This window comes from Stegostoma tigrinum, chromosome 9 (assembly GCF_030684315.1).
Source record: "Stegostoma tigrinum isolate sSteTig4 chromosome 9, sSteTig4.hap1, whole genome shotgun sequence".
Lineage (NCBI taxonomy): Eukaryota > Metazoa > Chordata > Chondrichthyes > Orectolobiformes > Stegostomatidae > Stegostoma > Stegostoma tigrinum.
Genome location: NC_081362.1, coordinates 20,653,875 through 20,669,320, shown reverse-complemented (window position 1 = coordinate 20,669,320; position 15,446 = coordinate 20,653,875). Strand labels below are relative to the sequence as shown.

General features: G+C 36.7%; 1 protein-coding gene across 3 annotated transcripts; it reads right to left on the bottom strand.

Moving 5' to 3' along the window:
• Positions 1-607: 607 nt before the first annotated feature.
• LOC125454826 (ADP-ribosylation factor 6-like) lies at positions 608-15,436 on the bottom strand. Of its 3 annotated transcripts, XM_048536053.2 has the most exons (3): positions 15,378-15,436; positions 15,171-15,293; positions 608-10,728 (listed from the first exon to the last, which is right to left on the bottom strand). In XM_048536053.2, exon 3 carries the CDS (start codon positions 8,988-8,990, stop codon positions 8,460-8,462), a length of 531 nt encoding a protein of 176 aa, XP_048392010.1. In that variant the 5' UTR covers positions 8,991-10,728; positions 15,171-15,293; positions 15,378-15,436; the 3' UTR covers positions 608-8,459. The 3 variants fall into 3 exon arrangements, with proteins under 3 accessions (XP_048392010.1, XP_048392009.1, XP_048392011.1); XM_048536052.2 differs by having other exon boundaries at positions 15,171-15,426; XM_048536054.2 differs by having other exon boundaries at positions 608-9,459; positions 15,171-15,426.
• Between the last annotated feature and the right edge of the window lie 10 nt (positions 15,437-15,446).

The window sequence follows — 15,446 nt, the reverse complement described above, 5'->3', positions numbered from 1 at the left end:
CCAGCTCGACAAGTGAACCAACCACGGCATGTGAAAGATTCTATGCACATTTGTTTAACATTGAGTTTGAGTTGGTGATAGATTACAAGACATTAAAGATGATTTATTCTCTCAGATTTAAACAATACAGCAGAAGTGAAAGATGGGTTTTGAGTCTCTGGCAATACAATTCACATTTCTAGAAACATACACAACTTGCTGTCTCTACTACAGAGGGAGAATTAAACAAAGACGCTCACTAGAGAAGGAATTTGTGGGGTGTGCAGCAGTTTGTGCTTCAGAGAAATGACAACTAGAATAACTGAAAGTCTAAAAGATCAAGAAATGGTCATTGGATTAAAAAAACGGAATGGAATCTTTCACATGCCAAATTCAGATGCTGATCGCTGTACAAGAGGAACTGTGCACCATTGGGAAATGTGTTCTCGGAGGCAGTAGTATGACAGGAAGGTCAAATAACATGGGGAATGTGAGATCTGCAGTTTAATTTACATGTTTAAATTTTTTTGGCTGTCATTGCTCTGTAGCATAAACTGCCACACATCCCACAAATTCCTTCTCTAGTCAGCATCTTTGTTTGATTTTCCCTCAGTAGTCGAGACAGCAGGTTGTGCATCTTAACAATGTTAATAACTTCACCATCATGTCATCATTTGTTACAAAATAGTTTAATAAAAAGAACTGAACTGCAGAAACTGAAACAAAGACCAAAGTCACAATAATTCCTGTTTTAGAAAATTTTGTTTATAATTTTTTTTTAAAAAGGCAGGTTATTTGAAATATGCTGCAGCTATTTCCCATGATTTTCTCTTTTCCTTATTCTCAAGTACAGTTGACATTGATGAAGACCATTGACTTTTACCTTATTCAAATTATACTTCTTCATGCATGAGCTGAGCAGTGAGTATGGATAAACTATTCAACTGAAAGGAGGATCATAACTGAGGCTGATTTTGATACTCTGAGTGGGACAGAGTATGCAAACATAGGAAAACAACAGTACACTAGGTCAAAGGGAGAAAAATAAAAGTCGGTACAAGTCAAAATTAATGGTTCTCTACTTTAATGATCATAGTTTTTGGAACAAAATAAATGAACTAATGACTCAAATACAGGTTTAACGGTTATGAGCTTCTAGCCATTATGGAGACATGGTTATAAGGAAATCAAAGCTGGGAACTAAATATTCAGGGCTATGCAAAATTTTGAAAGGACAAGCAGGAAAGAAACATTGGTGGGGTAGCATTGTTGGTACAGGATAGAATAAGTATAATAGAAAATGATCTCGCATCAGAAGATGTAGGATCCATATGGGTGGAGGTAAGAAGTTAAAAAGGAAGATAAGACATTGGTAGGAGTAATCTACAGGACTCCTAACAGCAGCTATATGGTGGGACACAGAATAAATCAGGAGATAGCAAGGACATGTAACAAAGGAAGCACATTAATTATGGATTACTTTAATGTAGATTGGGATAGTCAGATTGAAGACATGAGAAGAATTTATAGAGTATTCTGTACAGTTTCTAGGAGCAAAATGTTGTGAATCCAACCAGGCATCAGGTTATTTTGGATCTAGTGACGTGTAATGAGACAGGTTTAATAAATTATGTCAAATTATGTCAGAAACAGTGACCACACCGCAGTAGAAATTAGCATTCAGTTTGAGAGGGAGGAACTTAGGTTGCAGACAACTGCGATAAGCTAACATAAGGCTAATTACAAAGGAATAGCTGCAGAGCTGGTTGCAGTGGACTGGGAAAGGAGTTGAGCAGCAAAGACAGTTGAGGAACAATGGCAGACATTAAGAAAACAGATCACGCTCACAGCAAAGACATATTCCAATGAGGAAGGAGGATTCTAGAAAGGGGATATACCAACCATGGTTAACCAAGGGCTTTAAGAATAGCATCAGACAGAGAGAAAAGAAACCTATAATGTAGCAAAGATTAGTTGTTAGCTAAGGATGTGGAATATTTTAAAAATCAACTAAAGACGACCAAAAATAATAAAGAGAGAGGAGATAAACTTTGAGGGGAAACTTGCCAGTAATACTGCAAAAAACAAGAGCATCTTTAAATATGTCCAAAAGGATGAGAGAAACCAACGTATGCCTTTTAGAGAACAATGCAAGGGAAATAGTAATGGGGAACCATAAATTCTTTGCATCAGTCTTCAAAGTAGAAGACATTAATAGCACTTGGTCATTACTATATGACAAGGGGCAAAGGAAGGGAGGAAATAAACGTAATAACTATCACTAGGGAAAACATGCTAGGAAAACTGAGTGTCTAAAAACCTTTAAGTCCTGTAGACCTGATGGGATGCATCCTAGGAAGTTAAAGGAAGTTCTTATTTAATTCATTCACAGGATGAGTGGGCAGTTAAGAGTCAACCACATTGCTGTGGGTCTGGAGTCATATGTAGGCTAGACCAGGTAAAGATGATAGTTTCCTTCGCTCACGGACATTAGTGAACCAGATGGGTTTTTTATGACAATCGACTCAGATTCTTAATTCCAGATAATTACTGAATTCAAATTCTACCATCCTGCCATGGCAGCATTCAAACCTGTGTCCCCAGAACGTTATCTGGGTCTCTGGATTAACAGTCCGGTGATAATACCACAAGGCCATCACCTCCCTCTGTGCATTCACTACCTGCAGCTATACAGGTAGTGGATTCACTGGTCATAATCCTACAAGAATCCTTAGATTCTGGAGAAATCCCAGAGGATTGGAAAATTGCCAATGCAACACCTTTACTTGAAAAGGAATGAGACAATAAACAGGTAACTACAGTCCAGTTGGCTTAACGTCTGTTATTTGGAAAATGTTAGAATCTATTCGAAAGGATGTTAGAGCAGAGAATTTAGAATGGCATAATGTTATAAAGCAGAGTCAGTTTGGCTTCATAAAGAAGAAATCATGTCTAATAAATTTACGAGAGTTCTTTGAGAAGGTAACAAACAGGATGGATAAAGGGGAAGCTGCGAATGTAACATATTTGGAATTTCAGAAAGCAGCCACTCATTTAGATAAGGCTACTCATTTAGATAAGGTCCAAAGATGTTGGGGATAGTATATTAGCATGAATAGAGAATTGGTAACTAGTAGAAGACAAGTTGGGATAAAAGCATTTCCAGGATGGCAACCCGTAATGAGTAGAGTGCCACACGGATCTGTACTGGGGCCCCCATTATTTACAATATTTATTAATGACTTGTATAAGTAAAGTGAATGTACTACTGCCAGGTTTGTGGATGACACAAAATAGGTAGGAAGGCAAGGTGACAATATAGAAGAATATAGATAGATGGGGAAAACTTGATAGATGGTATATAATGTGGAAAAATATGAGGTCAAGTTCTTTGGCAGGGAGAATAGAGGAGCCGAATATTACTTAAATGGAGAAAGACTGCAGGAAGCTACAGAAGAGAGGGTTTTTGGAGTCCTCATCCATGAATTACAAAGTGCTAGCATCCAAGTTTAGCAGCTATTTGGAAAGGCAAATGAAACGTTGGCCTTTGTTTCAGAGAATGGAGTATAAAAATAGGGACATTTTGCTATATTTACATAAGGCACTAGTCAGACCACAGCTGGAATATCGTGAAGAGTTTGGGTCCCTTATCAAAGGAAAGATATACTGGCATTGGAAGTAATCCAGTGAAGGTTCACTTGACTGATAAAGAGGGTAAAGAGGGCCTGTACTCATTGGAATTTAGAAGCATGAGATGTGGCCTCATTGAACACAAGATTCTTAGAGGACTTGACAGGATAGAAGTGGAGAGGTGAAGGTTTCCCCTTATGGGAAAGTCTAGGATCAGACAACATAATCCCAAGATAAGGGGTTGCACATTTAAGCAGAGAGGAGGGTTTTCTCTCAAAAACTAGTGAATCTGTGGAATTCTTTGCCGTAGTCACTGTCAAGGCTGGGTCATTAAATATATTCAAGGCTGAAGCAGACAGATTTTTCAACAATAAGGGAATCAAAGCTTATAGGGTAAAGGCACGAAATTGAAGTTGAAGACCATCAGATCAGCCATGATCTCACTGAATTGTCCAGTTGTGTTCCCACGTTTTACAGTCCTCATAATTATCTGTACACATGGAACATACATGAAATTCAACGAGCAATGAGAAAACAATCCCTTACTTTGATTTGAAACCCGCAGCCCAGAGTCACAGCCCAATTTAGCATGACAAATATTGCATCAGCTAATTTTACAAACTGGAAATATAACCATGAAGCTTCTGGGTGATAAGGCTTAATGCAATACAAGTACAGCTAGCAAATTTTTCCGAGGGGCATCAAAAGGGAAAATAATTATGAGTTTTCCTTAATCACAGTTTTACTATTATTTTGTACTATATTTTATCATTATTTATTCAAAGAAAAAAACTAAACTATTTACTGATGGCCTAATGTATAAAATTATACGTGGACAGATCACTATTTTCAGATTAAACTTGACCAAAAAGGTTGCTGTCTAAACAACACATAACAGAGAAATCTTCAGAATAGCAGTTTCAAAAATATCACTGTTGCTATGGTAATTATTTCCTTTGGTAAGTAAACAGAGGAAATGCAATTAGATGTAATAATGTCAGCCCTGCTAATTATTTCACCAAAAAAACTTTAAACAAATATGAAGACAATAACGTTAAAATCACATTATAAAGTCTGACACTGAAACAAACGTCACATCTGAACTTAAAGCACTTTTCATGCTCGCAAAAATGGTGACTAGTATTTCCAATACTGTTGTTTTTGATCTGCCCAAAAATCCCTTAAAAGTGGCAATGACCTTTTTCATCATATAGCTTTTCAAATATTCTTGTTATTTAGAAGATTAGTTACTCTGCAAACTGAGAACAACAAGAGCCACAGTTGTAACATTTACTTTGAATATTTTAATGAAAAAGATTAATTTTATTTGCATTTTGTGGCCATCATAGTGAAGAATATTGGTGCTGGGACATGGAGCATTTTGTATTTCAGACTCCAATTTTAGCAAATAATCCCAGATATAATACGGTAACATGGTCAAGTTATCTTTTGCTGACCTCAGTAAAACATACCATTCGTATCAGTGTGATATTTTTATAGCTTCTATCTCTAAAATTGGACTGAGACCACTCCAAATTCATTTCATAGAATTCAGTTTACAGCTAGTTGTCAGGAGAGATATTTGCCATTAGTCTGGGCTGGAATTGATTTCAGGTCCAAGAATGAAAGGCCAAATCCTAACCTAGTTTGCCAGAAACACCCAGAATGAATCATAGGCTATTTTGGTACAAAAATGCTAATAAAACCTCATGTGGCTAAATAAACATTAAGAGACCTCTTCTAAATTCTGCTGTGAAAATTCTCAATATTAGATACACAAATAATGGGAAATTATCATAGGGGAAAATGTTAAAATGTCAAATAAATGAAACTTTTATGAATCTAGAATTTTGCCTTTTATTATAATCTGTATGTTGAATATATTGTTTCTGCTAAAGATGCTGAAGCTTTCCTATCCACAGCAAATTTCACTTTTTGTTTAAGAAAATAGAGGAACAATCTGTTTCTGGACCATATTAATTTGAATTAAAATTGTTCCAGTTGGAATTCTTGTCAGGTAAGCAACCTCTATTTAGTGCCTATCTAGGTGCTCTAACTATAATTATCTTGAGGAAACTCATTTACTTCTGTTTAGCATCAAACATTCATCAATGCATTAGTCATATCACCACTCTTGCTCAAAAATAAAATATTCCTAATGTGCCATGATTTCCCAATTGAAGCTAAGAATTTACAATATTTCCAAGTCCATCCTTCCTGCTAATAACTTATTCTTAATTTGTTTTAAACAAGCACTTAAAAAATCAATTATCAGCACTGGTTATCAATCTGACCACAATGACTCTAATTGCAAATAGTGCACAGACGTATTATTGATAACTTCACTCCTACTCTGACCTCTCTGTCCTTGGTCCCTAAGCTGTTATAATTGAGACAGACTCTTAGACATTCCAATGAAAAGAAAAGGAACAGTATCTCATCCATGACTGAGCACTTTGCAACCCTCTAGACTCAACACTGATTTCAGTAACTTTAAATCACAACTTCTGCCATCATATCTCTACAGACAGCAGGGGCTGATAATGTTTCTGCTGTTACCATTTACAATTACTCCTGATCAATGTTTTGATTATTTACTTGCACTATTGCCATCATTCCTTTGATCTTTTGAGGGGAAATGGTAGGAAGGTGTACGTGAGTGTTGAATTCAGTCATGATCTTATTGAATAGCAGAGCATGCTCAAAGGACCAAACTGCCTACTCCTGTTCCTACTTCTTATGGTCTTATTTAATCATTCTTACCCCACCATTCCAACAGAGACCTTCCTTACCTTTGAATATATCCCCTATCACCATCACTGCAGAGCCCTCTTCCCCCTCCTTTTCTTCCTTTTAGACCCTTATTTGAATTTTCTTGGAAGCTGTTAAATTTGTGAAATGGTGATCAACCCGAAATGTTAACTCTGCTTCTCTGTCGTCAAATACTACCTGACTGACTACAGTATTTCCAGCATTTTCTGTTTTTAGTTCAGTGGATTTATGATCCATGTTATTGGGTAGCATTATATTGTTTATCAAAAGATTCAGGGTCTTTGCCTAAAAAAATGTAAAAGAACCAATAACTTATAATTAAGATTTCAAGACAAAATTGGTCCAAAGAAATTCCAGATTTGATCTGACATCTCAAAATCTACTTGCAAATGGAAACAATTGTACTTTGATAGCTAGCCAACGAGAATGTACGATAAAAATGTATCAAAGCTTTATTTTTCAAAACGCATAATTAATTTTCTCCCTCCCTGCTCTCTAACTTGCAGTACTTGGCACTGTAATGGCAGGTGGAAGATTTACTTCCAGTTTTTTAGAAGCTCATTTACCTCTGAGTCAACTGCCAAGAGGCTAGCAAGAGCTACAAAGGCACAACGCTTCTTTTAATTTTCCAACAGTTTTTGCCTTCTTTGTAGTGCCTTCCTATGGTGACAAAGCTGAAATTAGGAGCTTAGTAGAGTTGGATATTGATCCTGCATTTGTCACCATATGTAACTTTGAATTAATGTTCAAATGCTAAAACAAAAATAATACTTTATATAAATAGAGCAAAGTATTTTGTGAAGCACCGGTACTAAAGGTCTCCTGTAACTAATATTTCTTGTAGTCAATAAATAAATTACAGTGTGGTCATTCAGCTGTTTCATGGCAACAGTTAACAATGCATAAGTCAAACTCAAATTTGAAACAAACAAATGTGATACAATGAAAAATGAGGTTGTTGTGCCATTACTAAAATAGAAAAATGCAGCTCAGCTGAGTTTAAAGCACACAAAAATTTCATTCATAAGCCATGCACAAAAGTTCTAGATAAATCCAAATTCTCAATTTTGTAACAGAATCTGGTTAAATTCCAGTGTTTCCTTTCGTTCTTATAACGACTTGCATTCAGACTCAGTAATTGCTCAAGTCCATTCTCTATTGATGGTATCAAATGTACTGTTCACACAATCAATTGTGAGGCAACTCAGTGATAGACGAGTTTCAGTCATGAGGTACATTAATTTTGTTTCCAATTGTGCAATCTCCCACTTTATTCCTGATAGGATTTCACGTTATTTTATGAATCACAGAGAATATTCATGAACAAATTATCAAAATAAATATATCCACTCTAATATTTCTTTGATGTTTCACACTTTTAAGTATAGTAAAACAGTAATATTACCACAGCATATTGTTTCTGTTTCCATACCAGTGTCAGTAAACTTCTAACGTTTACTTTATAAGGACTTGTACTTCTTTCATTCTCAGAAACCAATGATATTAAATCTGCATTTCAAAACCTGAAAATTTTTTTGTAATGTAGCTTTAAGGATTTTCATGCATTCCAAAATAAACATGATATTTGTTACTGTAGTATATTATTACTGAAGTAAACATTTAGCACATATGATGCTTAAATGTTCACCAATATTGGAGAATAAAAACAACTGTATATTGTTGCATTTTTGCAAACTTCTAAAGTTCTTTATAAACACTAACAGTCTTCTAATGTAAATTTAATACTTTTTCTTACAGATTATCCATTAAATGTAGCACACACACTGTCACCGAACTGCCAGGTATCAATACAGATTCTGCTAATAGATCAACACTGAAAACAAAAATCTGACCTTTAGTCAATCTGACACTTCAAAGCTACCATATAATAAAAGCTAACTGTGATAATAATGTTGCTATAAGCAAATCTTTACCAAGTGCCAAGTTGCTCTTATATTGGTATAGCCATTCCTCCTATATTGTTAAAAGCAACTTTTCTTTGAATCAGTTCCACTCTGTTGCAAAGTAAAACGAGTATAGAGTTCATACACAGCATCTCTGAAGTTTTAATTTTGTTCTCAAGATGTTTTGTAATTAGAAGTCAGCCAAGTTAGCCCTTCATACAGTCCATCTCCAGTGGTTGCTGAAGAAGGCTGAACATACCAGTTGCGATCTTGAATTCTATTCAGACCCAGTTTCTCCTGGAGCTCAATGGGTTTCATGGCATTAGGCAGGTCTTGCTTGTTTGCAAAGATCAGAATAATAGCATTGCGCATTTCTCTGTCATTTATGATGCGATAAAGCTCTTGCCTGGCTTCATTAATGCGGTCTCTGTCAGCACAGTCCACCACAAAAATCAATCCCTGGGTCCCTGTATAATAGTGCCTCCAAAGAGGTCTGATCTTATCCTGACCACCTACATCCCAGACGTTGAACCGAACATTTTTGTAAGTCACAGTCTCCACATTAAAGCCTACAGTTGGAGTTGTACTGACAGGCTGTCCCAATTTGAGTTTATATAGTACTGTAGTCTTTCCAGCTGCATCCAGGCCAAGCATCAGAATTCGCATTTCTTTGTTTCCAAAAATCTTTGACAGGAATTTCCCCATTTTTAAAATATTCAATGCCAAATATTTTCTCACAAACAGTACTGGATTAATACTGCAGCTTTAACAGACAGATTTCTTGAACTGTTAATACAGCTTTTGTCTGGAGTATTTTGAGGAATTAAAAAAAGCACAAGAAGTGACAACCTGTTGCAGAAAAGATAACTCCAAAGCGAAATCTCTCACTGTTCTCCCAAATTCTTCTTGCTCGTTAAATCAAAATCAAATGTTAATGAAAAAAAACTTTTCCTCCTGTTTTAGTTGTAGCAGTAAATCTCTGCTCAAGAAAGGAAGACGATTAGCTTCTGAAATTCATCAGCCTCGCGATAACAGAGCAATTCTCAGTTTGTAAATGACCCCAATTAACCATACAGATTAGCAGAAAAGTGCGGATCGAGTGAAACTGTTTTGACTCCTTCGTTTTCCTATTTAGTAGGTTTAAGGCCTTATTACTCAGGCCTTTAAACGCCACCTGGTGGAGGAGATGTAGAATTATTTCATTGGTCCTTTTCTTTGCATCCATGTAACTATGGCAATACATATTCAACGAACACATATTGAAACACTGCAAAAGGACACTTATAAAGTGAACTCTGAGTTAAACTAATTCCAACAGAGATTTCTGGAGATGATTTTGTTACAGAAAAGCTTTATTCAAGGAATTTGAAAAGATGCACTATATAAACAGTTCAAGCACTGCTGCTCATTAGATCACAACGTATTTATAGGTGAGAAATACCATTCAGTCAAAATTTATTCATCCAAAACGATCACATATTTCTCCATTTGATGCATCTAACTGTCACTTAAAGTGAAGGTTTCAATCTGCACCATTCTATGTGGAGATCAATTCCTAGTATCGATCAACTTTTTTGTCATAGTGCAGAAGGACGTGGGTGTTCACGAGAACAAAAATCACAAGTTAGCTTGCAGGTACAGCATGTAATTAGAGAGGTAAACAGAATGTTGGACCTTTTTGCAAGAAGATGGAGTATAAAAATAAGTCTTGGGACAACCAACAGGGAATTGTAAGGATGTACTTAGTTTTGAGTTCTTTACATAAGGAAGGATATACTTGTCTTAGAAGCAGTTCAATGTAGATTTACTAGACGGATTCCTAGGTTAAGGAAGACTTGTTTACAAGGCAAATATATGCTGGGCCCTTCAATGCTGTAAACATCTATAAGTCTATACTCATTTACAAGAATGAGAGGTGATCCTAATGAAATACAAAAGATTTTGAGAGAACTTGACAAGTAGATAGTGAGAGGATACTTTCCCATGTGTGGAAAATGGGTGGTCTCTCAGTTAAATCTGAAATCAGGAAGAATTTTTTTTGTCTGAGAGGATTGTTGATCTTTGGAATTTGTTTCCATTGACAGCATTTGAGGCTGGATCAATGAATGCATTCAAAGCTGAGTGAGATTTTTTTTATCTGCAAGAATGTTGAAGGTTATTGGGAGCACAGAGTAAAGTGGATGTAAGGGCACAATCAGATCAGACATGATCCTCTTGAATAGCAGAGCAGGGTTTATGTGTTGAATGACCTACTCCTGTTCCTTACGCTCTTGTGTTCAAGAAATTATTAATTTCCTGGATCCCTTTATTTTATGGTAACAATTTAACTTATACTAGGCTGGCTGGTCCATTTCAAACTGTTATAATATTGGAATAATTCCACTTTAATTTCCACATTCAGTATTCAAATGGGTAAATGTTGGCTTTGTCGTTCTTTACTCATCTAGAAAAAAAGACATAAAATATATTAATCATCCTGAACTCCAAAGTGTCATCTTAACTAAAAAGAGGTAAAAGGGAGGCTTGTACCTGCAGAGCACATTTCATGACCACAGGATGTCAGAAATAGTTTTCAGATAATCAAGTATTTTTGAAGTGTTTCACGATTGTAATGCAAAATGGCAACCAATTTGTGCATAGCATGGTCCCACAAATAGAAATGTAATAATAAGAAAATCTTACTGCAACAAAACTTAGCAAAATGTAATATTACAAGATGCCCTAGTCATGAAGCAACATTCAGCTCCAATACATGGCTTATTCATTTCTCTCCTTTCTCTCTTCATCATATAATCTGACTTTTGCAATTCAGAGCTGATGCGCATTGGGGGTGAAATTTAAATGAGGCAGCAGTACAAAATGAGCAATAATGAACTAGTAATCATTTACATGCTCTTCCACTGATATCAAATCAGAAGAAATCCACCCATTCAGGGCATAAGCAAGAAATGGAAAATCACATAATACTTAAACAATACTGGCAAGGACTTTGTGGTGAAGATTATAAGGTAACATGACAATTGTCATAATGCAGAACTATCTTTTTTACTATTCTATCATTGATGTATTTTGAGATGAAAATCCTGAAATTAATGTTGTCAACATCAGTGGATGAACACTTGATATGTTCCTTTAACATGGTTTTATTTGCCAGTCAGGCAGATAAGATAGTAATTTAAAAAGTGGAGATAGGAATATTGTACTAACATTGGCAACAATATTTTTGGTCAAATTGTTTTATGACACCAGAAAGAAAATTAAAATAGTTTGTTACTTACTTTATCACTATGTAGGAAGGAACTATTATTTCATCTTCATTCTGTCCTGATGCAATTCACAGCTAATCAATTACTTCTGAAGTGTAATTACTGTCATAACTTTGGGAAATGTACATGATTCACCATTACGGTTTTTGGCAAAGCTCAGAAATGTACATTCTCCCACATGAAGCAACAAACAAATCAGAGACTTTTGAGGTGGAGTTTTTACTTTGGGCACAGTCCACAATCTGGGCATTTAAACCATGCTAGTTTCCTGATGTGAAGTTATAGTTCAAGTTTCAGTTCAAAATTATTTGCACGTTTCAAACAAAAAGATTTCTATGAACGAGTGCAATTGGGCAGTGTTACTGGATGTGATTGTTGTGCTTTATCTTTGCATTAAAAAGAAACAACTGTAATTTCATGGGTCTAATGCAGGGTTAATACTGAAAAAAAAATGGATTTATCACAAAAGGTTCTTAAGAGCTTCTAGTTCATTACCTACAAGTAATGTGAACTTGAATTACCAAAATTGTCTTTAAGCATCTATGCAGAAGCATTGGCTTTTTCATTAGTCTGTTTCATCGTAAGCCAACATAAAATACACATGCTTCATTATAAAATTTTGAAAAACGCATTAAATGAAGTGTCAAAAGTCAACCTTCCCTGGAGAAAGTGAATAATCCTGGGATCACCCTCTCCCAAAACTATCTTGTGCTATAATGTATAGTATACTGACTTTTAAAAACTACCAGTATAACATGAAGTCCAAGCTTCCGCCTGTACTTTCCACAACCCCACCTCCATTACGGTTTGAGTTTGAGTCAGCAGTAGCACTATTACCACTGAATCATAGCATGGGTTTAAGCCACTTTTAGGATTTAATCATATAATCTTGGCTGACGTTTGAGCGTATAGACAGAATACTTTATTGGTAGTATCAATTTTCAGTTTGTTCATAAAACCGAGACCCAAGAACACTGGTAGTTATTATATCAGGCCAGTAACCCAAACCAAACTGTGAAATAGAATAAATAAATGTCTTTTTTTGCTGGTATCAAATATATTGAGCAGTGGCACTCTAAATTGTTACAGAAACCTTATAAGAAATAGGAACAAGAGTAGACCATTCGGCCCCTCGAGCCTGCTTGCCATTCAATAGAACCATAGATGATCTGACATTCTGCAAGTCCACTTGTGCTTTCTCCATAACCCTTGATTCCCCTGCTAATCAAAAGTCTATCTCAGTTTATCATACAGAAGGACTCTGCCCTCACAGCTCTCTGTGGCAAGTAGTTCCAAAGACTCTCAACCCTCTAGGAGAAGAAATTCCCTCCCGACTCAGCCTTAAACTAGCATCGTTTTATTTTGAGACTATGCCCTCTGGTCCTAGACTCTCCCATGACAGGAAACATCCTCCCAGCATTCACTGTGTAAACCCCTTAAGAATCCTATAACTCCAATGAGTAGAGTCTCAATCTTTTCAGCCTTTATTCATAAGACAATCCCTTGGTAGTCAGGATCATCTTAAGGAACCTTATATGAGCTTCCTCCAATAAAATTATATCTTTTCATAAATAATGAGACCAAAACTGCACACAATACTCCAGATGTGGTCTCACATGCACCTTGTACAGTTGCAGTAAAACTACCCTATCTTACATTCCAAACCTCTTGAAATAAGAGCCAATGTACCAACAGCTTTCATGACGACATGCTGCACCTGTATGCAAGCTTCATGTGTTTTGTACACAAGTACCCCCAAGTCCCTCAATGTTGTAACTTTCTGCAGTTTCTCTCCATTTAAATAATACTCTGTTCTTTTGTTCTCCCTATCAAAATGAACAATTTAGTGACTCATTAATTGCCTTCAGGGAAGGGAATGTGCCCTTCATGTTATTCTGTTCCCATACTATGATTCGTTTTGTCTTTTGAGCTAAGCTTGTCCAAAAACAATTGTCTTTCAAGGACAATTATGTATGAGCAACAAATGCTGGTCTGTCAACGCATTATTCATGAACAACAAGTACAGAAAGTTGCCATCTCTGACAAGATGTCAGTTTCTTGTCACTTACATCTTAAGTCTATTAAAAGTTGGTTGCTTGGTGGTACATAACTTGAGACATGCTGCTGAAGCTTTGGGCAAGTGTAATTTTCTCAACAGATTTTGTAGGGAGACAACAGCCCAGAAGTGACTTTAAAAAAAAATCATGATTTCGATTGAAACTGCCTCTACAATGCATCCAATGGAGGAGCGCAGATCCACTGATAGCAACCTCCAGGTTATTCTGTGCAGGTATCTGAAATTGCTGTCAGTTTCATATACTGGCAAATTCTCTGTTTTTTTGTCATGTCTGCAGAATACTATAAGTGATCTCCCACCTGTAGAGTTATTTCTAATTAATAACACCTGAGCAATTTTGTATCATCTATTTTTGTTCAATCGAAAATAGCTAGAGTCTAGACTAAACCCCAGTGACTGAGGGGGTCGTGCATTGCCTGAAGTGCTTTCTTTGGAAAAGATGTTAAAATTGTGTTTTTTCTAAACATTTCTGGAGTTTAGTTCCATTCTCTACTAGTCACTACTAACAGAAAGTGGATTAACTGACCATTCATCCAGCTCATTGTCACATATGGGATCTTGCCATGTCTAAAATAGCTAACAATAACTTAGTGAAACAGTTTGAGGACTTTCCAACAAGCACCAAGATATCGTACAGTTGGTGGTGAGAAGGGCAACACCTGTGAGATCCTTCATGTACACTCAGACTCTGCACGCTGCCCTCGAAGTGGCTGCAGAGGAGTAGGGACTGTCACACATCTCCAGTAAGGATTCTATGAATCTATGAAAGTCTGGAGAGGAATGTGGTGGCTTTTGTCAAGGTTCGTCCTGAAATGATCCAAGATGCAGCACTCCATGCTCTGCAGTCTGTTCCCTGGGACGCTTACCAAGACAAATATCTACGGCACCTGAAGAACCATCAACTCTGTGAAAGACACTTTTTGGTTTGCCCGAAACTCGTTCTTACAGAGCAAGAAGTTGACCCAAATGAGTGTCGCAGACTTGCACATTCCAGAATCTATCTCAGCTTAAATATACAAGGACTCTGCCCTCAGTGTGTTGTAGACTGGCACATTCCAAGGTCCAGGACTACGTGCTGAGGGATGCTCTAAAGCTTACGGTAGCTGCCACCAAGGCACAGTGCGCAAAAATCACCATTTAAGGTCCTTCTGTCAAAGTTAAATGGGGTTCCATTCAGTTATGAGACCCTCCCGGTGCCTTAAATGTATGTAAATATAGTCTTGTAAAAGTAAGAGGTTCCTTGGGGTTGTTCATCTTAAACGCACTATAGCGACTATGTGTGTCTCTAAAGATTTTTAATGAATAAAGCATATGTTCGAAATGAAAAAAACGTTTGAGATATTTCAGAGGTGCAACATCACGCTGTATGAATGGAAGTTTCTGTTCCGTTTCTTATACTTAAAGGAAGCATTTGATTTTTTTACTTTCTGGTGCTTACAAGAGTTAATCCTGGGCTGCAAAATAATGTGAACCCGATAAAAGGTAAAGATTCAAGTTTGAGTAAGGAAACGAAACGCATTACAAACGCAGTAAGCTCCAGACCTGCTCACGAAGGGACTTCGGCGATACTCGATATCAACTCCGCCTACTTCCTCCGTCCGAGGTAAATAACGAATTAGGATGCGGACGTTGCAGCTTCTTTGCGTATTGGAAGCCATTTTGGAGCTGTTATTATTCAAAGGAGAACAGTGATCAATATGGATCCCACAGAATGTATGATACGACCAAGATTCGGCGCGTACTGCGCACGTGATCTCGATTCCCAACTGTCATCCGTTCCAATCCTTTCAGCCCGCTCGCGCTGCATTCTATGGAGTG

What these genes read in the sequence shown, in the direction of transcription:
- LOC125454826 (XM_048536053.2), bottom strand. Translation starts at nt 8,990, where the DNA reads ATGGGGAAATTCCTGTCAAAGATTTTTGGAAACAAAGAAATGCGAATT.